The sequence below is a fragment of the Syngnathoides biaculeatus genome, chromosome 18 (genome assembly GCF_019802595.1).
Source record: "Syngnathoides biaculeatus isolate LvHL_M chromosome 18, ASM1980259v1, whole genome shotgun sequence".
NCBI lineage: Eukaryota > Metazoa > Chordata > Actinopteri > Syngnathiformes > Syngnathidae > Syngnathoides > Syngnathoides biaculeatus.
This window is the reverse complement of record NC_084657.1, coordinates 12,514,552-12,539,850: the sequence shown is the minus strand read 5'-3', so window position 1 is coordinate 12,539,850 and position 25,299 is coordinate 12,514,552. Positions and strand designations below refer to the sequence as shown.

Genomic DNA, 25,299 nt, shown 5'->3' with positions numbered 1-25,299 from the left:
AATTTGAGTTCCGATCTATCCATCTGTCCATTTTCTTTGCTGCTTTTTCTCACAAGGGTCATGGGAGTGCTGTCAACAGGCAGGAGGCGGGGCCACACCCTGAACTCGTTGCCAGCCAATCGCAAGGCACATGGAGACAAACAGCCACACCCACAATCACACCTAGGGGAAATTTAGTGTCCAATTAATGTAGTATGTTTTTGGGATGTAGGAGGAAACTGGAGTGCCTACCCGTAGAAAACCCACACAGGCACGGGGAGAACATGAAAACGCCACACAGGGAGGGTCGGGATTGAACCCGGGTCCTCAGAACTGTGAGGCCAAGGCTTTCTTCCATCTGATCCACGGCGCCGCCCAGTGATGATCTACTGCCTGAAATTGTACAACTTTCCTCTGGTACTCCGAATTATTTTCCTTATTAAATAAGCAGTTTTTCTTTATTTTGTGAAATTATACCACTTGGATTTTCATCCCCTGCGCTAGACAGAGTTCACATCACATTATACAAAAAGAGAAGCGTCCTGAGTGTCTCTTGAGCGGTTTATTTACAAAAAATATCGCATAAAACACACACAATGACTGTGTGGTCTACAGACTGTGTATGATGGTCCTCCTCTTGAGAAGCTGCACGTACTCATTGGCCTGGTCCAGGCTGGTCTTCTTCTCGGTGGTGGGCGGCGGGCCCTCCACCAGCTTGACGAAGTAGTGGCAGTAGACTTTGTCCATGATGCCGAACATGCCTCTGCCGTGGTAGCGGATGCGCTTCAAGTACATGCCTTTGCCCGTGTGAGACTCGGCTGGCGGGAGCGGCCAGACGGGCAAAGAGAGGGCGCGGGACGAAAAAGCATTAATTAATTAATTAATTTTCAATAGCTGCTACAATTCGCTGTCTAAAATTCACCATCTGTGCCATCACGAGGCAGGGTTATTTCAGGTCAGCCAATCCAGTTACGCTTTCATAGTATGTGACGTCACATGACCAAGAAAGCGTAAGTGCGATTGGTTGGGTGTTCGGTTCTGACCTGAAGTAACCCCCTGCCTGGTGGCACAGCTGGTGAATTTCACACAGCGAATTGGAGCAACTATTGAAAATGTGATGACTTTACATTTCTAATTCAAATCCTGTTTTCTGGGGCATTTCGAATTCAAATCCTGGTGGCACTAATTTACTTCCATATAATGATAACATACGTGAATGAGATCAGTTCAATCTCTTAATTTTTCATCTTTATGTACTTTGTTACCGACAGCATTGATGAAGACTTCCACTCGGGTCCAGATCTATCGATATGTACATTGGTACCTCTACTTACAAAATTAATTTGTTTCAGAAGAATTTTTTGTAATTAGAAGCACATATTACATGTAAATATCCCAATCCATTCCACGGATACGCAAATATTTTTGTCCATATTATGACACTCACCGACATGCAGGTTGGACTTGTATTCCACGTTGTGATTCTTCACCGCCATCTCCTGTGCTTCCAGGAGTACCTGGGACGGGATATCAGAATTCCAATGAAAATGCGGAGATTTGAACTCGGTAAACGACACGTGGGGGGCTTATCACCGACTTCTCTCATGATCTTGGCGCCTTTTTTGTCATTGAACTCCAACTGCGCCACGGCTTCGTCGATGCTCATTCCTCGGATCTGCGGAGGAACACACCACAGGGTCAGTGAGAGTAGATATAAAAAGTCTACACACCCCATTTGCTAATACCAGGATTACTTTTTGTGTAAAAAGAAATTTGACCAATCACAAGATGTTTCTCACCATTTTAGCCAGGTACCACATCTTGTCTTTACTGTACTTGATCTGTCTCCTCGCATGATGAATCTCCTGTACAATACACGTGTGGATGACAGCGTGTTTCATTTTTGACATTTGAGACAAAATTTCAAGGTAGTAAAGAACATACGGCCGGTCTGCGAGGCTCGCCGGGCAGCTGAGGCGGATAAACAATCTTGTTCTTCCTCTCCCAGTTCTTTGTTTGTAGTGTAGCGCTGGTGTGGAGGCAGGACAGCTGCTGAGCTCGAACACCTACTGTCGCCAACCTTGATGTACAAATAAAAAGTGGGGCGGAAATCAATATGAAAAAGCAGAATTATTTTCATTTCATACACTTATTAGGGAACGAGTGAGATGGGGCCTATACCAGCTATGTTTGAGTGAAAGATGCGGCACACCATGGACTGGTCGCCAGAAAATCATACAATTAAATACAAAGTGTAGCATTGAGAAGCAATTAAAGGAAATTCAAATCCCATCCAAACAAGCTAATAAATCATGCAAAATACACACACACACACACAAACACGCTGTATTTATAAATTTAACCATACTTCCATCGTTTAAGGTAGTCTGCATAAAATTGCTATGATTCCAAAATAGTAAATGCTCTAAACGTGTGAAAGGGCTGCATTACTTCAATTAATGTCCAAAATGTGCTAGTACCAATGTCGATTTGTCCTTCTTCCGTTAGCATTGCAAGCAAAGATCACAACATACCTCTGATAAACAAGTCCAAATATACACCTTATCGACGATACCCCTGTAAATTGATAATTTCACAAAAAAAGATTAATAGCACATCATGGATATTTTTTTCTAATTAAATGTTTTATTTTTCTTACCGCATCCTGTCATGGTTGCGGCCATTTTGCCTAAAAGACACCGAACCACTTTACGGCGGTCTTGTGTTTATATTTTTTTTTTGTCGTAACTTTATTGAAACAGTAATACAGCGATATTTAACGCGTGTATACTAGTTATTAAGAATTATAGATAATTTTTAAAATAATTGTTAATGAATAAAAAAACAATGAAAGCTGTTATTTTGTTCCAAACGTGTTGTATGAAGGCATTGTTTGACGTAGCTCGTCTTCCGTACATTTAAGATTTTACGACACCGGGCCGATTTACGGTTCGTTGCTGTGATACTATGCCAGTCTTTGGGCAACATGTGAGATGAACTCGATTTTTTTTGTGTGATTTTCCGAGAGACTTTCAGAATCGGAAATTCGTAAAACCTTCTTCGTCATGTACGAACGGCTCCTTCCCGCATCTCCCAACTGGTACTGCTCCCGCTGCTGTGACGTCAGCGTCGGCGGCTTGCTGGGTTTCGGAGCAAAAAACTTCATTTACTTGATCGACGTCTCTGCAGCCACATGCATGACTCAAGGTGATTGCATGTCACATAAAAACATTCGCATAATACTCCACAATTATCCTTAAGTGTGCTTTGCGGTGTTAGTCTGGCAAAGAGGCTGATTACCACTGAATGATTTGATCCAATTGCTGCGGTTTATCCCCTGTGCATCTTGTCACTCAATGTTTTTATGAAGTCTGTTTTAACTGTTTTTTTTTTTTTTGTTTGTTTGTTTTTATGTTTCAGGTGTTCTTGTGGGCCACAAAGGTATGGTATCAGGTGTTTCCTTCTGCCAGGACCCTACACAGAGTCACATCTGTGCCAGTTCTTCCGGCGATGGCGTCGTCATCTTTTGGGACACAAATACAAAATCTCCGTTACGGCAGCACGCGTCTCATCAGGTCAGTTCTACCGCTGCGGGTCTAATCCCGGTCCCCGGATAACGAGCGCCGTTTCATCCTCAGACCGCAGTCACGGCGTTGCACTGGTCGCCACTGGACAAGAACCTGGTGGTGTCTGGGGACGAGAAGGGGATCGTGACGTGTCACCGGTTCAACACGGGAGACTCGGCTCGCTTCTTCCCCGAGCCCAGAAGCATCGTCTGCCTCACCTGCTCCCCGCACATCTGGAGTACAGTGGCCGTCGGGTAAGATGAAGACAGAAACATAATTTTATGAAAAGAGTTCTCAAAAAACTTGAACACAAAGTGCCGCTGACATAGAGATGTCCTGCGGCTCCTCTTCTGTGACTTTACACCAAATCTTCAACAGTTTTCAAACAAAATTATTTTTTTCTCTCTCCCGTATTGTATTTTTTATCCAAGATACCACATTGTTTTTTTTAATTATTGTTTTGTCATTATTTTTTTTTACGTTTATGTTATTAAATTATTTTCAACGTCATTATTTTGTCAAGGCTCAGCCTTTTTTTTTTTTATTTCAAATGAACAACTGTGGCATTTTTTGGGGTGTTTTATCATTTTCATTTAAGCTTACCAAATTTCTTTTTTTAAATTTTATTATGTAACTTTAATTTCATATATTTTATTTTTGTGCAGTATACCCATTATTTTTTTTATTTTAACATTATGTAATATTTTATTGCACTTATTTTAATATACAATACAGTAATCACTATGTTTGGAAAACAATAATATCTCTTGCAATTAACTATTGTTGATAAATTTCTATGTTCTTACAAAAATGTAGTTCCAAAACAATACACCTAATTTTTTAAATCAGAATTAATATGTTTGTACTTTAAATTTTTATTTTTTAATTCATATTTTTTATACAGTACTACTACTGTTAAAGCACAAAGTACTAGTTCTTTACCCATAATTTTTGTTTTATTTTAATTAATTAATTTATAATTTCATTTTACTTCACCTGGTGCCTTTTATTTTTTTTTTAAATAGTACAGTATACTTCATTTTTTAAAAATATACTTTACCCCCAAGTCTATTGTTAAAAAATCTTTTACTTCAAAATTGAATTCAATCAGCGGGTTTCTGTGTGGATTTTGTCCGGGCACTCCGGTTTCTTCCCACATCCCAAAAACATGCAACATTAATTGGACACTCTAAATTGCCCGTAGGTGTGATAGTGAGTGCGACTGTGTGTCTCTATGTGCCCTGCGATTGGCTGGCAACCAGTTCTGGGTATACCCCGCCTCCTGCCCGTTGACAGCTGGGATAGGCTCCAGCACTCCCCGCGGCCCTCGTGAGGATAAGCGGCAAAGAAAATGGATGGTTTCTGATTGGCCAAAACGGTAACTGCAACGATGTTGTCTTGACGCCTTGCCTGCTTTGTTCCCCGCGAAGCTACAAAGACGGCATGATCGCGCTCATCGACGTGAGCAAGAAGGGCGAGGTGACGCAGCGTCTCCGCGGGCACGACGACGACATCCACTCGCTGGCGTGGTCGCCGCTCGCCAGCGAGGATGTCCTCAACTGGAGAGCAGAGGCCGGTGACGGTAACAGGCAATCGGTCATTTTTGATGTCCTTTATTTTCCACTCACTGTATGACGGAAGATATTGTATCTTGTGCATGTTCCAGCTTCTAACGGGGTGAACGCAGTCGAGGAGACGGGCTGCTATCTGGCATCCGGAAGCAAAGACCAGACGGTGAGGGTCTGGAGCACGGCCACGGGAAAAGGTGACGTGTTTCTTCCTCAAGCGGTCTTCACGTGTCAAGTGCATTTTGGCAAGCGATGAAGCGCTGCCTCCATGAGTGAAAATACAATCGACGCGTGTCTTTCTGACCGCTCATGTTTGTTTTTTTTTTTTCTTTAGACTTGGCAAGTATATCACTACTCTTCATTGTCACATAATCGCAGCATGACAATTTTTATCATGTACTGTAAATGCTTGTAGAAGCCGCAAGATGGCAGCCAACGACTGCTTTTGTCTGAATAAAGCTCCTCAACTCACTTTCGCATCAAGATGTGACAAGATGGGCGGCACGATGAAAGCGTTGGCCTCACAGTTTTTAGGTCCCGGGTTCAATCCCGAACCCGCCTGTGTGGAGTTAGCATGTTCTCCCCGTACCTGCATGGGTTTTCTCAGGGCACTCCGGTTTCCTCCCTCATTCCAAAAACATGCAACATTAATTGGACACTAAATTGCCCATAGGTGTGATTGTGAGTGCGACAGTTTTCTGTCTCTATGTGCCCTGCGAATGGCTGGCAACCAGTTCAGGTTGTACCGTTGACAGCTGGGATTGGCTCCAGCACTCCCGTGACCCTCGTGAGGATAAGCAGCTCAGAGAATGGATGGATGGCGTGACAAGATGGCGCCAAAGCGACACTGATTGCTTTGGCCTGAGGACATAAACGAGTTTTTCCACTAATGACACGATAGATTCCAAAATGGAAAAAAAAGAAAATCTGAAAATTCAAGCCACGAATAAATAATTTGTTAATTTATTAATAATATATAATATTAATAATTTAATGTTTTAATTAATGTAATAAATTTATTACAGTTGTCTTTATATCTTCTGCAAATGTCTTGGCCTTTTTTTCCATTTAAAAAAAAATCCAGCATTTAGTTAAACATGCAGACGTACTGTGCTTTATTAGACGATTTTATTTTTTTATATTTTATTTGCGTTTTTGCAGGTGTGAGCACCTTAAAGCTGCCGTACTTGAAGAGACGAGGCTCCGCCGTCGACCCAACACTCAAAGAGAGACTCTGGCTCAACGTCCACTGGCCCAAAGGACGACCCGCCCAGCTGGTTTCCAGCTGCTTCAGGTTTGGCGTCCCGCAGCGGCGCGTCTTCCGCGGAAGCGCCGGCTAACGCGCGCTCTCGTGCAGCGGCGAGCTGGTGGTGTGGGACCTGACCCGGGCGGGCAAGCAGAAGTGGACCCTGTTCGGCTCGTCCTCCGAGGGCCAGAACCACAGCAGGATCGTGTTCAACACCGCCGCCTTCACGCTGCCCGACGGGCGGGAGCTGCTCTTCAGCACGTCTTTGGACAGAGAGGTGGGCGTCCCATTTCCATTTCAAAGAGCTCCAATAAATACCCGCCTTATCCCGTTAAAAATAATAAAAATAATACTTGTGTAGTTGCTACACATTCACATTCCATTAGTTTTCAGCTTCTTTATTCTGTTTTTATGTGCAGCATTTTTTTAAGCATCTAGGGCCCCACAGTGGCTCAGCTGGTGCAGCGTTGGCCTCACAGTTCTGAGGACCCGGGTTCAATCCCAGTGTGACGGTCTGAGCGCTCCCCCGTGCTGAAAAGTCTCCTTGTGATGAATGCGCATGCGTTGGTAACAGGGGGAACTCTGGGTACGTAGTAGACGCATACTGGGGGAATCTCCCGGTCTCATAGTTCCCCTTCTTTTACATAGCATACGTTATAACTTAACCTTAAAACAAAAGTTGCTAAAAAAGATATCCACATATCTGTACGTTCGCTGTGTTCGTCTTTCTGAGACTTCCTTAGCGAACATGAACACTCGGCGACAAGTTGTCGAATGGCACATGTTGAAGCACAGACGGGGGAAGTTTACAAAATATACGCGCATGCGCATTACTCACAAAGAGACTTTGCAGCACGGGGGAGCGCTCAGACCGTCACACCGGCCCCCGCCTGTGTGGAGTTTGCATGTTCTCCCCGTGCCTGCGTGGCTTTTCTCCGGGTGGGCACTCCGGTTTCCTCCCACATCCCCAAAACTTGCGACATTAATAGCACACTCTAAGTTGCCCATAGGTGTGATCGCGAGTGGGGCTATTTGTCTGTATGTGCCCTGCGATTGGCTGGCAACCAGTTCAGGGTGTACCCCTGCCACCTGCCCGTAGGCTACAGCACTCCCCGTGACCCTCGTGAGCATAAGCGGCTAAGAAAATGGATGGATGGATGGATGGATGGAAGCATCTAAACTGATTCTAATCAGAATATTCGGCTCCATGTAAACTGTTTTGTAAATGTAAACTATTGACACAAAACATTTGGGATTTGACTAGAAAACGAAAAAAAAAATGATAAGAAAAGACGATTATAACACATGAGGGTTATTTGTATTTCCTCCATAATATTGTGGAACTTCAACATCTGAGTGACCTAAATAATACTATCTTTTTTTTGTTTTGTTTTGTTTTGTTTTGTTTGCATTCATATCCAGCACTAGATGGTTGCAACCAACTCAACAATTGAGGCTTCAATTGGTTACATGTTTAATGAAATGTTGAATTAAATATACCGCCAAACGTAAAATGTAGAAAATGACCTTGTTTATTGAACCAAATATTCACATTGCCTTCTGAATGTCTGCCATCTTAATGCTAATATATAATGTGATATGCCATCGGCAGGATCTTGAAACTAGCATTGAATCAGCGGATGAAATTATAATGCACGAGCTATGTAATTTGATTAAACTCTGTAATTGTTAGACAATTAAATAATGTTATTACTGGAGGTTTTTACAAAATACAGTCCATTAGTCTATTCCATTATCCGAGCCGCTTATCCTCACAAGGGTGGCAGCAGCACTTGGAGCCCATTCCAGCTATCTTTGGGCAGGAGGCATACGAAGAGGTACACCCTGAAACAATTTTTTTGCATATTAAGTTGACTTGGTTGTCATTTGATATCCTTTCCAGGTTAAATGCTGGGACCTGGCCGACCTGGTCTGCCACTGGACGCTGCCCACGCTGGGCGGCTTCGTGTACAGCCTGGCCTTCTCGCCCGTGGCCACCGGCTGCCTGGCGCTGGGCGTGGGGGACAACATGATCCGGGTTTGGAACACCCTGTCCGCCCAGAACCAGTACGACGTCCGCTGCTTCTGGCAGGGCATCAAGTCCAAGGTCACGGCGGTAAGAATTGGATTCATTTAAAAACGTGTTTCCCTACATATTCACAATTTGGGGGGGGGGGGGTAATCCTCCATTATTTGCGTAAAAAAATACGTACAACGCCGATTAAAGCACTTGCGTGTGGTCATGTTTATTCACTGCAGCTGGCTTGGCATCCCAAACGCGAGGGGACCTTGTCATTCGGAACAGACGACGGCAAAGTGGGGATCTACGAAGTCTTCTCCAGCAAGTACGAGTTTTTGAACGGTTATTTCGTGTCATCGACGCGCGTCGCATACATTTTAGCGTTGACTTCGGGGTCTCCTCGCAGGGCGCCGCAGATCTCCAGCTCCTACCACAAAAGGACGGTGTACTCGCTGGCCTGGGGACCGCCGCTCCCCCCGATGTCATTTGGTATTAGCGTCTTTCCAACTCCACCACCGCGACAATAACAACACGATACAATTACAAAAAAAAAAAAAAATGTTTTTCTTCCAATCTCTCGCCGCCCTCTTCAGTCGCCATTCTTGTAATTGCCTCCGTAATTGAACCAGCCGCGTTCGTTGGAGCAGCTTTGGGCAGATGGCGTTTTAATGACGCCATCCTTCAAACCCCGGCTCACGGCCCCCGAGCGTTGCCATGCCGACCATCTGCCGGGTGGCCGGCAGATGGGAGGAAAAAGAAGTATTTAATGTCAGCATGGGTCATATGTCTTATAAAGTGTCTTCAAAGTATTTTTTTTTTTTTTTAATTTTTAGACACCTGCATGCCCAGTGGAAATCTCATTTGAAGTGGTACTGCCAATGCAGTCAATAGAGACATCAGTCTTTGAAAACACTCTACCATACAGTTTTTTGTTTCATATTATAGTTCATTGCAAGCCCCATTTATATTATTCATGTTTTTTGTCTTGAGTTTCACGCAACAACAGACTTTAAGATGTTTAATATGCTGTGTATTCAACCAAGCAAGCTAGCTCTGCTAGGTTACTCTTAAGACACGATGCAAAATGCTATTAGCGAGCTAAAGAAACTAACTCTGGAACTTATAAAGCTTTAAGCAACAGACGTGACCACAAAATGTGGCACAACGCACGTAGACAGACAAAATAGCAATACTCAAAGTCGATTATTCTTTATCCATTGCAAGAAGTTGCTCATTTGACTGACACCGGTGCAGAAAATGCACAAAAATAATCAGATTGTGAGTCAGTTATTGATTGGGTCCATCGCATCGCCGGAAATAGACAAAAATGTTGATCATTATTTTCCAAAGTAAAAGCAAATCTTTGCAAATGTCTCTTTTTGATTAAACACTTTGAGAATCAGTTTCATGGTGGATCAGCTGGAAAGCTTTGGCCTCACAGTACAGAGGTCCCGGGTTCGATCCCGGCCCCACCTGTGTGGAGTTTGCATGTTCTCCCTGTGCCTGGGTGGGTTTTCTCCGGGTGGGCACTCCGGTTTCCTCCCGCATCCCCAAAAACATGCAACCTTAATTGGGCACTCTAAATTGTCCCAAGGTGTGATTGTGAGTGTCTCTATGTGCCCTGCGATTGGCTGGCAAAAAGTTGAGGGTGTACCCCGCCTCCTGCCCGTTGACAGCTGGGATAGGCTCCAGCACTCCCGCAACCCCCGTGAGGATAAGCGGCTAAAAAGAATGGATGGATGGATAATCAGTCTGTTTTCATGGAGGACGGCAGAAATTGGAGAATATTTGCTGTTGAGAGACTGAAATTCACAGGATTTGGACAATTTCAAATCAACATTTTGGGGAGGAAGTTTTTGGGGGCGGAGTTAATGGGATTTCCATAGATTGGGGAAAGACGACTTGAAATTTGAACGCAGTCAACGGGCCGCTGTCTCTCCCGTGTGGCGTGAAGGCGCAGCGGAGGGCAAGGCGTCCCACAGCCTGTACAGCTGCGCCGGCGACGGCGTCATCCTGCAGCACGACCCGAGCAAGCTGAGCGGCGACGCGTGCGACGTCGACAAACTCATCCGGCAGACCAACAATATCAAGGTGGGGGGGTGCGGGGGGGCACTAAGTGGTGTTGACTTGTGTTCTCTGTGCTATACCAAAGTGAACGACAAAACAAAAAAAAATACACGTTGTTGAACGTTGATTGGAGTAGAACTGAAAACCGTGACCTAATTGTGTTTTTGCTGTACATCCATTTCTTTAGATATTACTAATTTATCATACGCGTATGCCACCTGCCGCTTAATTAAGTACAGCAGCACCGTCTGCTGATGAACACGTGCCGCCAGATCGACGACTAAGAAACGAGAAAGACATTCATTAAAAAGGGAGCAAAATATTACTAAAATACTGTAGTTGTGGAAGAAGAATTGGTGTGTATTCATAAAGTCGTGAAAAATTATATTTTTACAATGTTGAATTGTTTTTTTTAAGTAACGTACTTGAAAAATAAATTTGTATAGTAACATTTTTTTACCTTTTTTACTTCTAATTTGATTAACATTTGCTAAAAAATGGACAATCTTGCAGTATTGAAAACATTTTTTTCTTGATAAAATACAAATATCCCCAAAGTCAACTACTCTAATTCTACAGAGCGCACCTGATTATAGGCCTCACCCAGTACATTTGTAAAGGAAATACCATTTGGTACATACATACGCCGGCCCTGTATAAATGACGCAAGTGCCCATATTGAAATACGAGATATTTACAAACACAGAGAGTTTGATGCTAACGCTAGCGCCACGCTAACAGGACCGGTTAAAATAAAAAAACAAAAAAACATACCGGTAAAAATCACTGAGACACGGCAGTAACACGCTCCCGCAGCGCTAACAGGGCCATACCGGTAAACGTCACTCCCTCGGCACATATATACCACCAGTCTCATTCTTATCATTTCCGCTCGAGCGCCCCCTTGGGGTCGTTAGAAAAAAAAATGCACAAATTAGCCGCATCACTGCATAAACCGCAAGGTTGAAAGCGTGTGGGGAAAAAAGTCGCAGCTTATAGGCCGGAAATTATGATATTTTCCCATTATGTTGGTTTTGTTCAAGTGAAGTTCTTGTTGAAAAAAATATTTTTTATTTTCTTCTAATATTATAAATGTATTCTGGTAATACGTTGATACCCAGACTTAACATTTTAAAGCTAGGAGACGTCGCTCTGCTGTTCAAAAATGCTTGTAATATCACAACGTTATCATTTGTGGAATATGACGATTTGAAATTATGGTACAGATTGTCACAAGAACAATGGAAGTTGACAAATTAGATTTGGCTTTGCGGGCCATTTAAAATCATGTGGTGGGCCAGATATGGCCCCCGGGCCTTGAGTTTGACACCTGTGCTTTAAGTAAAGGTCATTTGAACACAAACAGTGAAGCAACACATGTAGGCAAACAATAAAAAAAGTTTTCACGGCTGTTTTTTTATCCTGTGCAAAAAAAAGTATATATATATGTATTATTGCAATTTACTGACGAGTTGTCATTCTTCTTATAATATGGTGTGGAAAAAAATAACATTTGCTGAATGTTGACTTGGGTTTTGTGAACAGCACAAGCTGTCTCCTCACACCGACCTCAGCTGGAAACCAGACGGCAAAGTGGTCGCTATCGGCAACGAGGACGGGTAACACGAATGGCGAGGTCTGGCATCTTTCCAGTACTGCTCAGCAGCACCGTCAACCCCCCCCCCCCTCCTCACCTTCCCGCAGGTCCATCGACGTCTACGGGGCGCCGTCCCTGAAGTTGCTGTGTAGCATCCAGCAGCATCACAAGGTCATCAACACGCTGCGGTGGCACCCCGACCACGACGACGCGCCCCCGGAGCTGCGCGGCCTGCTGGCCTCGGGCTCCTGCAACGCCATCATCTACGTGCACGACCTGCGCCAAGTCATAGGTAATTGAAAGTTTTTCAGGAGATTCTGGCGAGGAAAACCCCGCCTCCTGAGGAGGATGCTAGCATAATTCTGCAAAATGCCAGACTAGTGGAAGTTGGCATCGCTATAACGGCCATTGTACACAAACATTGACAAACATAGATTTGATAGGCTTCAGCACTCACGCGGCCCTTGTGAGGATAAGTGGCTGAATAAATGATTGTAGTGTCGGCGCAAATGATAAACCCCTCCCCTCTCATTTTTGTCGCGGGCCACGTTGTAGTTCCGGTTTCCCTCAGGGTGCCGTTATGACTGTGAAATCATAAAAATGGTTTATCGCCTCATCATATTGACACGTGAAATGTATGAATTACTTTTGGAATCGGAAATCAAGGGTGATGGGTTTTTCAACTATTGCTGATGTTTGGTCACGACAATATGATTTATGATATGACAATTAGAAATTTTGGTACAGATTTGAACGAGAATCACGGAAGTTGACCTGCACGATTTGCCTTCGCGGGCCACATAAAATCACGCGGCGGGCCGGAACTGGCCCCCGGGCCTTGACTTTGACACCGGTGATTTTAGTGTATCGAGAAAGCGCAGTAGCGAAAGAAAAGTCGCAATGTTATGTTTTGCAGAGAACCCTCCGGAGAGCCCGTTGGTGTTGACGGAGCCGTATCGCCGACTTTGCGGCCACACGGCCAAAATCACCGGCCTGGCTTGGAGTCCGCACGACAGCGCCAGACTGGCCAGCGCGTCGTACGACTGCACCGCACAGGTCAGTACCGCGCCGGGTGTTGTGGGTAATGCGGTAGTTGTGCGAGGGTAAACGCATAAATACAAATATTTTATTCATTTCAAATGTTGATATTTTGGGGAGGAATTTTCAATTATCTTCACCTTGACAGTTTTCTCAGTAAAATAACATTCCCCTTGTGTTTATTTTAAATTATTATTTATAATATAAATAATACATTTTTATTTTAATTTTATCTTCACATTTTTCTCCACAAGATATTTTTCTCATCACTGTGGCTTTTTTTTTATTATTTAATTATTGGGGAGGAAGAATTTCCCTTACAACGTTTTCCTTCATATTACCTATGTTGGAGTAAAATTACATTTCCTTGTATTTTAATTTTATCTTCATATTTTTTCATAAAATATTTTTCTCATCACTGTGGCTTTTTTTTAATTTCATTTTCGAGAAGGAAGAAGTTCCCTTTGACAGATTTCTTAGTAAAATTACAACTTTTTCCTTCATATTACCTTTGTTGGAGTAAAATTACATTTCCCTTGTATTTTAATTTTATCTTCACATTTTTTCATACAAATATTTATCTAATCATTGTGGCTGTTTTTGGTAATGATTTTTTTTCCAGAAATGAATTCCTTCCTCTCATTTTTTTTTACATTAAATATATACATTTTCCACAATTTAGTAATTTTACTGCTCTGTTGTACAGACATTTTTTTGGTTTAAAAAAAATGCACAAAATGTATACCGCCAATAAAGTATTTATTAAATTGTCATTATGAACCAAAAAATATACTTTTGTAAAGTCATATCTACCAGTACATAAAATGTGAAAATTTGGTTGTATTTCTTATTTTATACACATTTGTAATTTAGAGGCTTCAGATTTGATTCAATTTTAATTCGGTTTTTAATTTTCAGTTTGATTTGTTTTTAAATGTTGTGTTTTTCCAAAGCTTCTTACATTTCTATTAATAGTTTTGTTCCTTTTTTCGTCCAAAGGTACATTAATTGAATGTTATGTTCTAAGTATTACACAGTTTTATAATTAGATTTTAATTATCTGGACTTTTTTTTTTTTTTTTTTGTGGCTTAACATTTTAGTTTTTTGTAGGCAAAGGAGATATTAATCCTAATCAAATCATTGTAGGAAGGGTGTATTTTTTTTTTTTTTTTTTTAAATTAGAGTTGTGCGTGTGTGTGGCGTTCAGGTGTGGGACGTACAACAGGAAGCGGCGCTCTCCAACTACCGCTGTCACATGGGCTCCCTGCTGTGTGTGGACTGGTCCCCCGTGGACCCGGACGTCATCTGGACCGGAGGGAAGGACTTCACCGTGCAGGAGTGGAGAGTCTCCACGCAGGAGTTCACCACCCCACCCAAAGGTGACGCCCTGCCGCCCCCTCAAAACCGTGACCCGCCATTGACGGTGACTTCTCCTTCAGGAAAGAAGATGGTGGACCTGAAGGAGAAGGCCAAGCAGAAGAAGAACAAAAAAACAACCGGCGCAACGTCTCCGGGAGTAGCCGGCGAGCACGTTACGGAGGTTACCACGGCGACCAACGGACAGGAGGCCTCAGATGAAGCCGAAGACGACGAGGCCTGCTCCACGAGCAGTCCCGTGCCTCCGCCCGGTAAAAATTGGCCCCGCTCACTTCCTGTTGTTGAACATTTTGAACCGTATTGCTAACGCGACATTTGTGTGGATTGTCCGTTTATAGTCAGCGGAGCGACCCAAAGGAAAATCACATCTATAGTGAAGAGCAAAGACAAACAAGGTCGGTTAGACTACCCTAATTTCTCGAAAATAACGCGTAAATTTTTCCAAAAACATTTTCAAAAAGTTAATGGAGCGCATTATATTTCGGTATGGATTAAAAATAAAAAATACAATCACATTGTATAGTCGTATACAGGTACATAGAGTGGTACAAAATGTATACATATACATTTCGATACGATATTCAATATTTTATGTTACACATTTATATGTACTACGGTAACGTGCGCCCCCAACCTGAACTCTGTCCCGAGATTATTTTACCGCTACATAAGCACATGCGCAATGATTATTATTAATGATTGTTGTACGGACAGTTTTTTGTTTTTTTTTTTTTTTTTTTTTGAAAAACAATACAAGTACAAACTTAACAAATAGCGGGGTTCGACTCTGAATCAGTTTTTTAACTGGCCAAGTATTTTGCAAGATACACAAGGAATCTGTCGCCGGTAGTTGGAGCAGCTCTGGTGTAGCAACAGACTGCCGTTATGATGAAATATAGCTTTTATGAAGATATTTTTTTTAAAAAAAAGAGCCATTGAACACTGAGTGTAATCACTAGTACGGTGATCCTGATATTTTTAATGGCCAATGTAACGTGTGCACGTGTATCGTGCGTTTACGTGACGCAGACTCGACCGTTCTGAAGAGGAAGAAGGCTCGCTCCATCCTGCCCCTCAGCACGTCCATGGACCATCGGCCCAAAGAGGATCTGCTGCAGGATTGCCTCACGCTGGCCGGTGAGAGGGTCTCGTGGGCGGGATATGGTCATCGCTAGCGTGGTAATGCTAACCATTTACCAACAGTTGATTTTTGTCGCTGTGGCGGCACAGTGGCTCAGCTGGTAAAGTGTGGAAGCGTATTGCTGCCACACACACACACACAAAAAAAAAAGGATTACTATGATGTTATAACATGATACGTTTCACATTATAATGTGGTTAATGATACATGAAATGAACCACATTATAAAATGTATGTATTATAACATGTTATTATATATATATATATATATATATATAAAAGGCGGCACAGTGGACCATTTGGTAAAGCGTTGGCCTTACAGTTCTGAGGTCCCGGGTTCAACCCCGGACCCGCCTGTGCGGAGTTCACATGTTCTCCCCGTGCCTGCGTGGGGTTTTCTCCGGGCACTCCGGTTTCCTCCCACATCCCAAAAACGTGCATTCATTGGAGACTCTAAATTGCCCGCAGGTGTGATTGTCAGTGTGGTTGTTGTCTGTGAAACCCTTGTGAGGATAAGCGGCTCAGAAAATGGATGGATGGTGTGTTGAGGACTGTTTGCCTCTATGTGCCCTGCGATTGGCTGGCAACCAGTTCAGAGTGTCCCCCGCTTCTTGCCCGTTGACAGCCGGGATGGGCTCCAGCACTCCCTGCGATACTCGTGAGGATAAGCGGCAAAAAAAAATGGATGGATGATTTTATTGTTAGTTTAGCGATAGAAGAATAGCCTTGGAGATGAGAATAAAATTCATCTTAATTGTAAAAAAAATATATTTTTGGGGGGAGGATGGGGATTTTTTCCACAAATCAATATGATTCTAAAAACATGAGCTTACTAACTAACCACTTTCCCTCTGCTCCGTTTTAGCGCCCCCTGCAGGCTGCGTCGCCGGCCAGGGCGAGCACCTCCACATGGGCCTCTTCTCCGACAGAGCGGCCCTGCGTCGCATGTTCCAAGCGGAAGGTGCGTTTGATTGCCACTAAGATCCTGCCCCCCTCCCGGGAAAAAAAAAAAATGTCGGACAATGATTTTCACTCCAGAGGAGGCTCACCTGGAGGGCGGCCACGTGGAGTCGGCCGTCTACCTGCGGCTGTGGAGCGGCGACCTGGAGGGGGCGCTGCGGCTGGCCGCAGAGCGAGGGGAGCTGAGCGACCACCTGGTCTCCATGGCGCCCACGGGTGAACGCTTCGGCCGTCGACTTGTAAAACTCGTCGATCGCGCGCAAGTGCGTCACTCTTTGCTTTCCTCGCAGCGGGTTACGCGGTGTGGCACGACGCCGTGGAGCGCTACGTCAAGCAGCTGTGTCTGCAGGAGCAGCACCTGAAGGCGGCGGCCCACCTGCTGTCCATCAACCGCGTGTACGAGGCCGTAGACCTGCTGCGCTCTCACAAGCTCCACAGGTAGAGGATTGGCAGACGTTGCTTGTCGGTCAAAACCTTTTTTTTACACAAAGTATGCAAAACATAATCAGAAGAAAACTTTACAACAAGGCAGAAGTTTGGCACTCGACTAGCTTAATGCTAGCACACAACGGAAAGCATCATTGACAGGCTACTGAAACTAGCATCCTTGTTCCAGGTGTTATAATTGTAATTAATAATATCCATCCATCCATTTTCTGTGCTGCTTATCCTCACGAGGGTCACGGGGAGTGCTGGACCCTGAACTGGTCGCCAGCCAATCGCAAGGCACATAGAGACAAACAGTCGCACTCACAATTACACCTATGGGCAATTTAGAGCATCCAATTAATGTTGCATATTTTTGGGATGTGGGAGGAAACCGGAGTGCCCACCCGGAGAAAACCCACGTAGGCACGGAGAGAACATGCAAACTCCACACAGGCGATTGAACCCAGGACCTCAGAACTGTGAGGCCAACGCTTTACCAGCTGAGGCACCGTGCCACCCTATTAATAATATCATAAGTTGAATCAATTATAATCCTACTTGTGCAATCCTACACTAAAATAAAGTATTTGTTAAATTGTCATTATGAACCAAAAAATATACTTTTGTAAAGTCATATCTACCAGTACATAAAATGTGAAAATTGTATTTCTTATTTTATACACATTTATAAATTAAAGACTGCAGATTTTTATTCCATTTTAATTTGGTTTTTAATTTTCAGTTTGATTTGTTTTTAAATGTTCTGGTTTTCCAAAGCTTCTTACATTTATATTAATAGTTTTGTTATTTTTTTTTTCCAGAGCTACAACATTGATTGAATTTTATGTTCTTAGTATTACACAATTTTAGAATTACATTTGAATTATCTTTACTCAATTATTTTTTCTATACCTGGTTTTGCAAAGTTAATTTCACAATTTTTCTTTCCTTTTTTTTTTTTTTTACTGGCACAACATTCTCATTATTTTTTTTTCCTCCTCATTTCCTAAAGTTGGATTGGATTTTTCTTCTTGGTTTGATCACATTTGAATTTGAAATTCTTTTTTTTCCCCATAATTCTCGATTATACATATTATTCATACTGGTTTGCTAGATTATTTCTATTTAGTTTAATAAGAAAATAGCCACACATTTAAACAGATTATTGGAAGTCCAAGAGATGAAAATGTCACTCAATTTAATTCAGCCACAACCATTTTAGAAGTATTCATCGCAAATGATTTTCAACGTTTTCGCTTTTCAGAGAGGCGATCGCTCTGGCCAAAGCGCGGCTGTCCGATGACGATCCCGTTGTCAAGGAGCTCTACACCAGCTGGGCCGTCACGTTGGAAAAAGACGGGCATTTCTCCGCAGCCGCAAAATGGTGACTCTTTAGCGATTTTTTTTTTTTTTTTTTTCTTGTCCAACTTAATTAATTTTCCTCTAATTTTCTCCCCCTACCCCAGTTACATCGCCGTCGGCGACAGCTTCGACGCGGCCAAAGTCATCACCCGCAAGAACGACGTGACCTCGCTGAGGGCAGCGGCGCGCTTGGCGAGCGCGGCCGGCGAGTTCGCGCTGGCCCGGTCGCTGGCGCTGCGCTGCGCCAAAGATTTGGCGGCCGCGCGCGACTGGATCGCCGCGCAGGAGGTCCTCGCCTCGCACCACAGCCTGCTGGTCAGTGCCTGCCCATTTTTTTTTTTTTTTTTAATATATTAACAATTCCACAGCTGAAAAAAATATTAATAATAAAATTATGTAAATATGATGTGATTGAATTTACACAAAATATTCAATTTTTATAGTCACTAGATTTTTATTTTTTTTTATAATTTAAATTTATCCATTTTATGCATGTATGCACCTCTCACGTATGGTGCCTTCAGGGGCATGGCTCCAAATGGGAAAAGTCCATCTTCGACTATGTAGTGTTCAAGCCCATACTGTAAAATGTAATGATAAAATCAAAAAATTTTTTTAATCAATAATGTCAAGAGCAATACACGAGTCCGAGTTGTTGCGCAGGTTCACAGGCTTCACCTCAGCGTGGCCGAGCTGCTGTGCGCCTCGCTCTCGCCCGTCCGCCCCGAGTTGCGGGGCGCCGGGCACGCGTGGGTATCGCCGGGCGACGGGGGCATCATGGAGCGGGCGTCCGACATCTGGGCCCGACACTTGGGCGTCCCCGGAGACGGCTCGGACGCCGGTCGCGACCGCCTTAACGCTCTACTTCTGGAATTTGAGAATGTGGAGAGCCCCGCCCCCACCGCCAGCCTCCCTCTCACGCAGGTACCCCTCGGTGAGCCACAGAGAACTAGAATGGGCCCACTCTAGTTTTGCTATTTTGCAGGAAAGGCATCATCAAATCATGAGTGATTTTTTTTCGTTGGTGGGTGCCGCTGAATGGTGTGTAGCGCATGATTGGTCTGACTTCAAACCAGTCTCAAACGTGTTTTTATGATAACATCCATTCCAAAATGGAAAAAAAATAGTGCTGAATGCATTTTTGTATTTAAAAATAAATATGGAGTTAGCTCACTCTAGTTCTCTAAGGGCTGGATTTGACCCGTGCTCCATATGTCGGCTGAGTCTGCCATCTTCTCTTCTCTTTCAGGTGCTGCTGTGTTTGTCCCGTCACGTGGCCCGGGGCGTCCTGTCCTGGTCGCTGGACGACGGCAGCGGGCTGGCGAAGGAGCTGTGGCTGGCGTCAGCGTGGCTCCGGGAGGCCCCCGACTTTCAAGTGTCGGCCGCCCTCCTTGGGATTCTACAAAACGCCTTGCCGGAGGCCAACTGCAACCTGGATGAAGAAGCCAGAGCCGCCGCGGACGGCCTCCGGGCGTGGGTCGCTTACCACCGTCTGTACGAGTTCTGGTGGCGGCGCCCGGCCAACGGCGTCGGCGTCGATCTCGAAGGACCGCCGGGAGAGGAAACCAAGGCGTCCGTCGAGCCGGACTTCGACGCGTCCTTGCTACTGTCCGAGGCTCACGCCGCCTGTCAGGCCGAGCGGCGGGCGACCGAGGAGGTGCAGGAGCGCCTGGCCGCCATGGTGGCTCGGCACAGACGCGACACGGCCGCCCACGAAGAGCGACCTGCCGAGACTTTAGAGCAGTGAGTGACGCAAATCATCTTTCGTCATCAAGTTTGCACTCAGCTGAATGACAGCTTGGACCCGAAGGCCCTCCTGTATTCCCAAAAAATCATAACACACTAATTCTAAAAATATTTAAACTCTCCTTCAGGCCTGAAGAGGAGGAGACTTTCCTCTCTTTGACCACAAAGATGGCCAAACATCAAAAACTGCTGAGCGACATTCCCGACATCATCAAGGTAACCGACGTGGGACGAGTGGAATCATTTTTCATAATTCATTCCTAGTACTGCCCCGTTTTTAAAACAATTCTTTTCCTTCGTGGTTCCGTTATCCAGTCAAATCCCCGTCCGGACGTGACCGAGTGCTGCCTGGTCCTCCTCCACCTCGGCCCCCCCGTCCCCGAGCGCCTGCAGAGGGACGCCAAAGACCTGCTGCGGAAATACGGAACAGGCCGGACGCTGCTGAAGGCCTCTCGGCGATTCTTGAGCTAAATTGAGACTGTACATCATTTTTTGTGTCAGATTAAAATAAAAACTCGTGTCGCAGCTTCCTTTTGGCGAAGTTAAAGAAGATGGTATACATTGAAAATACAAAACAATTTAATGTACAATCGTTCAAAACAAGTCCATGTAAAAACAATGGTAAAATTTTCACACCGACGGAAGTTTGGCCCCCGGAAAAAAAAAAAAAAACGGACACATGCTTTTAAAATGTTTTAGCATCTGGAAAAAAAAAACATCTAAAACATTTTTATTTCCTTTCTTTGAAAAAATGATACATTAGAAATTTACAATGGGCTGTGGTCGGCAGGGGGGGCCTACCGGTGTTCACTTTAAAAACTGAGCGAGCGCAGCTTGGTAACAAAAACAGCCGCTGGTGTTGTGATCCCGCGCTCGCTGACGACAACAAGCGAACCCGAAACGTGGGGGGGGGGGGGGTCGTCTGGGAAAAAGTTGAATTTAAAAGGGTATTAAAACAAGTGCAAAAAAAAAAGCGAGAGGCCAGGAGTCAGTGCTTGTTGTTGCTCTCCTCCTGGCCCGAGCTGGAGATGCCGTTCTGGGGTTGCGTGGAGCCCGAGCCCAGGCCGTACAGGCGGCCGCAATACTTTGCGTCGTCGATGTTGTCTTCGAAAAACAGCTGGGTGAAAGCGGAGGGGGGGGGGAGGGGGGGTTGGTTGGTGCTAGCCATGCAACCCCCAAGCCCCCCCCCAGGATGGAAGCATGCACCCTACCTCTTTCATCCTGAAGAAAGCCATGCCGGTGAGCAGCGAGTCAGAGCCCGCCTGATGCTGCCGCCCGATACGCTTCAGCTCCAGCTGGTCGGCCACTTCTTGTAAGCCGCCCTGAAAAATTGAAAAATAAGTTGCTAATATTAGCGCAGCACTTTGAAATTTTTGTTTAGACAAATGATGAATATAAAACACACCCCCAAACCTTTCCCCCAAGATCCATTTAATTTAATTCAAATTAAATTTTATATATATATATATATATATAATTTATTAATTTAACATTTGTTCAGACCAGTGAAAGTAGCCTAAAATGGCCTGCGAGTGGTTTGCTATGTAAAATGTTGATTACGATCCAATTAGTAAAATTATTAAAAACTAAGCAGTCAGGAAAATGTCAGGGAAAAAGTGTTTACCGGTTTGTAAACGTAAACAAGTGTAACTAAAGAAATTGGACAATATTTACCGTTAGGAGGGTGAAATTGTGTGGATTGGACTTTCCTGGTTCTGAACAATCAATTATCAATTGTGGCACTTTTAAAAACGATTTTTGTTTATACTGTGAGTCATTTTTCTTTTTAATTTCTAACTGGCGGCACGGTGGATCAGCTGGAAAAGCTTTGGCCTCACATTTCTGAGGTGCCGGGTTCAATCCCGGACCCGCCTGTGTGGAGTTTGCATGTTCTCCCCCGTGCCTGCGTGGGTTTCCTCCGGGTGGGCACTCCGATTTCTTTCCACATCCCAAAAAACATGCAACTCTAAATTGAGGATAAGCGGCAAAGTAAATGGATGGATGAACTAAAACGATTTGCGTCCTGATTAAATTATAGTGACAACAAATTGTGACGTCACTTGGTTCTCAGTGTGCAGTCAATTGTGCCATGCAATGACCCTCGTGAGGATAAGCGACGGGGAAAACGGATGGATGTATGAAATTGTTTTATGATTGTGAACCATAACCCTGGTAAGACTGCGCTGCGGACCTTGAGGTTCTTGCAGCTCTTCATCAGGTACTTGACGTCGTAGATGGCGGGGAAGAAGAGGTTGAGGATGTGGAAGAAGTCGTGCTCCTCCTCGGGCAGCCTGGCGTCCGTCAGCAGCTTCACCAGGTAGCCGAAGTCGTACCCGCTGGCGGAACAAGAGGAGGATGTCGTCGTCACATGGCAACGGCAATAATTTTTTTTTTAAAAAAGGGGGCGGCTCTCCCCACCTATGGAAGGAAAGCCACTTGACGTTGTCGCACAGCACCAGGCCCGACGTCATGAGCAGCTCGGCGAAGTATAGCGTGTCGATGCCTTCCTCCTCGTGCTTCTTGAACTGAAGGCCGGAGTTCTGCAGAAGGTCGATCGAGTCCTGAGAGTACATGTCTTCTCTGCCAAAGAGGGTTAGATTTCAAAATGAAATAAGGAGGGATGCAAGCGAGAGAACGTGTGAGTTTGTTTTGTTTGTTTTTTTTTTTTTCGGGGCGCAACGTACGTGAGGTTGAACTTGAAGTTGAACTGCCAGGTGGTGGTGCCGTGCGGGTAGTCGCCGTCCTCGTTCATGAAGGTCAGGCCCAGCTGGATGATCTTCAGCAGGTCCACGTTGCAGCGCAGCAGCTGGTACTGGTAGTCCACCGTGCTGCGGAACTCGCCGATCGGCCGCACCACCACGCCGGGGAACTCGGTGTCCTGCGGATGCCGGCGTGGGGGAGGGAAAAAGTCCAGAAATAAAGTCGGCATCGTCACAAGGGATCTCACCCAGGGGTTAAATTTAGGGGGAATGGAAAAATAAAAATTAAAGTGTCCTTTTTTTCCATTAAAAAAAAAATATAATAATCTTTTGGTAACAAAAAGTTCAAAGCTGTCTTTTGTTTTCAAAAGCAATGACAAGGAAATCGTTTTTTTTTAAATAAAGAAAATGATGAAAATCAAAACGTTTGGCTTCACATAAAGTTGAAGGATCAAATGAGTCTTGTACAAAATATTGACTAAAACAAAAACAAAAAAAATGTCCATTAGTTATTAAAAGTAAAAAAATAAAGAAATAAATGAGAGTTTTGTTTCGGAAAACTTTGAGGATTTCTTTTTTTTTTGCTCAAAAAATGTAAACGATGCTCATGAAAGTCCTTTGTTCTGATAAAGTTAAAATGCAAATAAAATCGCATTAAATCAAACACGTCTGCGCTAACCCAAGTCAGTTTTTTGTTCATAAAGGGCAAAAGATGCAAATAAATTCATTTACAAATTTGAAAAAAAATATGGTCATTTTTTCCACATTTAAAAAAACTAAAATAAAATGCAGATTTATGTTCATTATTCACAAAAAGTTTGTTCAAAAGATCGAATCTGGGAAAAAAAAAAAGTGTTCCCAAAATCAACAAAAAAAAGATCCAAATCAAAGTCCTTTGTTCACAAGACAAAAAACAGTTCTTTGTTCACTAAAGTTTAGAAAGGGGTGCAAATTAAGATAGTTAAAAATGCTTTTGTTTCATATTTAAATCCAAACCCTTTGTCACAACCAATAAATAGTCCTTTGTTTACAGAAAGTCTAAAAACGCAACTATGGTCCATGTACTCATATATAACGTTTTTATCTTGTGAAAAAAAGTGATATTTCACAATAAATCCCCTCCAAAAAAAAAAAAAAAAAAAAAAGACATGATCGACAAAATAATATTTTTAAATAACCGGTGGTCTACAGCATCCACCAGGCTAGTCTTCCTTACCATAGCGATGTAGTTGTAGCTCTGGACGATCTTCCGGATCTTCTTCATTTCGTCATCCAGGTTGCTGGCCCACACCTCGCAGATGATCTGGCTGGCGTCCGTGAGCGCGGCCGGCATCTTGGCGGCGGCTAGCGACAGCGTCGACGATCCCCGCCGACGAGTCCGCGCCGCTCTGGGGGAGCTGCAAATAATATCTGTGGAGCAAAAAAAAAAAAAAAACATTTTTTAAAAAGATGTGTTAAATGTGTTAAATAGCATGAAAAAGAAAATGTGTGTGCGCAAACGTAGGTCTTAAACTCTATGAAATGTCACAGATGTTAAATTTATGCCAAAATCTCGTACAAAAAAAATGGGTAGTGCTACTGTAACTGCAAAGTAATACAAGCAAATCGAGTTTTGTCTTTCTCAGATGATACATTTCCAGGTGCTTTAAATCTACCTGAAGTTTGCGTTATGAGACCACCCCGAATATGTTTTAAGCCATAAAACCCTGCAGTCTGTTATAAGCATTTTGAAAAACATACAAGGATCTACTTTGCTATTTTGGTGCTATTTATCCTTAACACTGCGCGTTGCATGATGGGTATGCAGCTTTCAGTTGTTTACTATTACAGGACGCGCTAACACGTTGCTTTGAATCGTGGACAAAAAAAAATATAATAATATGCAGAAATAATCCCCCATCTTTAAGCAAATGTAACATACAATCGGAGTTACTTAAAAACGGGACCGAGTTTAACGCGAAATGTTTCCATTATCACGCCGAGGCATCCTCTCTCGCTAGCGACGGCTCCAACGTCATTCCTCGCTAAACGGTCCCATTGTATTTTATTGCTTTACAACAAGAGAAAGGTGGAGTATGAATAAGAAGAGGAATAAACATATTTTACCTGAGAATTTCCTCGACGTAACCGTGGTGGAGCTAGCGAAGCACCGCACCGAACTTCTTCGTGATTTCCATCCCGCGGATCGGGGTCACTTCCTTCTTTGTGGTGCGTATAGCTTCCGGTTTCGTGTCATTACTGCCACCTGTCACCCGGAGGCTGCAAAGAAAAATATATTTCATTTACAGCATGTATTCTTTTTACAGTATTTATAATTGATTAATATATCATGTTCATTTGAAATGTTGGATGTATTTTTCTACAATGCTCATGTATGAAGTATCTAAGACACAGGTGTCAAAGTAGAGGCCCGGGGGCAGGATGTGGCCCGCCACGTGATTTTACGTGGCCCGTGAAGGCAAATCATGTGTATCATCTTCCCTAATTTTTGTTAAAATCTGGA

The 25,299-nt window shown here is 43.8% G+C and overlaps 3 protein-coding genes across 3 annotated transcripts; 1 reads left to right on the top strand and 2 right to left on the bottom strand.

Moving 5' to 3' along the window:
* Positions 1-522: 522 nt before the first annotated feature.
* mrpl22 (mitochondrial ribosomal protein L22) lies at positions 523-2,794 on the bottom strand. The gene is made up of 7 exons (XM_061803489.1): positions 2,639-2,794; positions 2,514-2,556; positions 1,924-2,059; positions 1,779-1,844; positions 1,577-1,654; positions 1,427-1,496; positions 523-797 (listed from the first exon to the last, which is right to left on the bottom strand). Exons 1-7 carry the CDS (start codon positions 2,661-2,663, stop codon positions 589-591), a joined length of 627 nt encoding a protein of 208 aa, XP_061659473.1. The 5' UTR covers positions 2,664-2,794; the 3' UTR covers positions 523-588.
* A 110-nt stretch (positions 2,795-2,904) lies between these two features.
* gemin5 (gem (nuclear organelle) associated protein 5) lies at positions 2,905-20,627 on the top strand. The gene is made up of 27 exons (XM_061803487.1): positions 2,905-3,186; positions 3,400-3,554; positions 3,618-3,799; positions 4,976-5,127; positions 5,212-5,310; positions 6,275-6,407; positions 6,471-6,636; positions 8,263-8,475; positions 8,619-8,704; positions 8,786-8,868; positions 10,334-10,470; positions 11,992-12,065; positions 12,151-12,335; positions 12,960-13,099; positions 14,290-14,461; positions 14,522-14,710; positions 14,798-14,854; positions 15,489-15,596; positions 16,466-16,561; positions 16,639-16,776; positions 16,851-16,998; positions 18,254-18,373; positions 18,456-18,666; positions 19,015-19,275; positions 19,601-20,094; positions 20,226-20,313; positions 20,413-20,627. Exons 1-27 carry the CDS (start codon positions 3,045-3,047, stop codon positions 20,566-20,568), a joined length of 4,185 nt encoding a protein of 1,394 aa, XP_061659471.1. The 5' UTR covers positions 2,905-3,044; the 3' UTR covers positions 20,569-20,627.
* A 31-nt stretch (positions 20,628-20,658) lies between these two features.
* On the bottom strand, positions 20,659-25,035 carry cnot8 (CCR4-NOT transcription complex, subunit 8). Its single transcript, XM_061803488.1, has 7 exons — positions 24,903-25,035; positions 24,013-24,206; positions 22,782-22,975; positions 22,516-22,677; positions 22,289-22,433; positions 21,309-21,419; positions 20,659-21,214 (listed from the first exon to the last, which is right to left on the bottom strand). Exons 2-7 carry the CDS (start codon positions 24,127-24,129, stop codon positions 21,086-21,088), a joined length of 858 nt encoding a protein of 285 aa, XP_061659472.1. The 5' UTR covers positions 24,130-24,206; positions 24,903-25,035; the 3' UTR covers positions 20,659-21,085.
* Between the last annotated feature and the right edge of the window lie 264 nt (positions 25,036-25,299).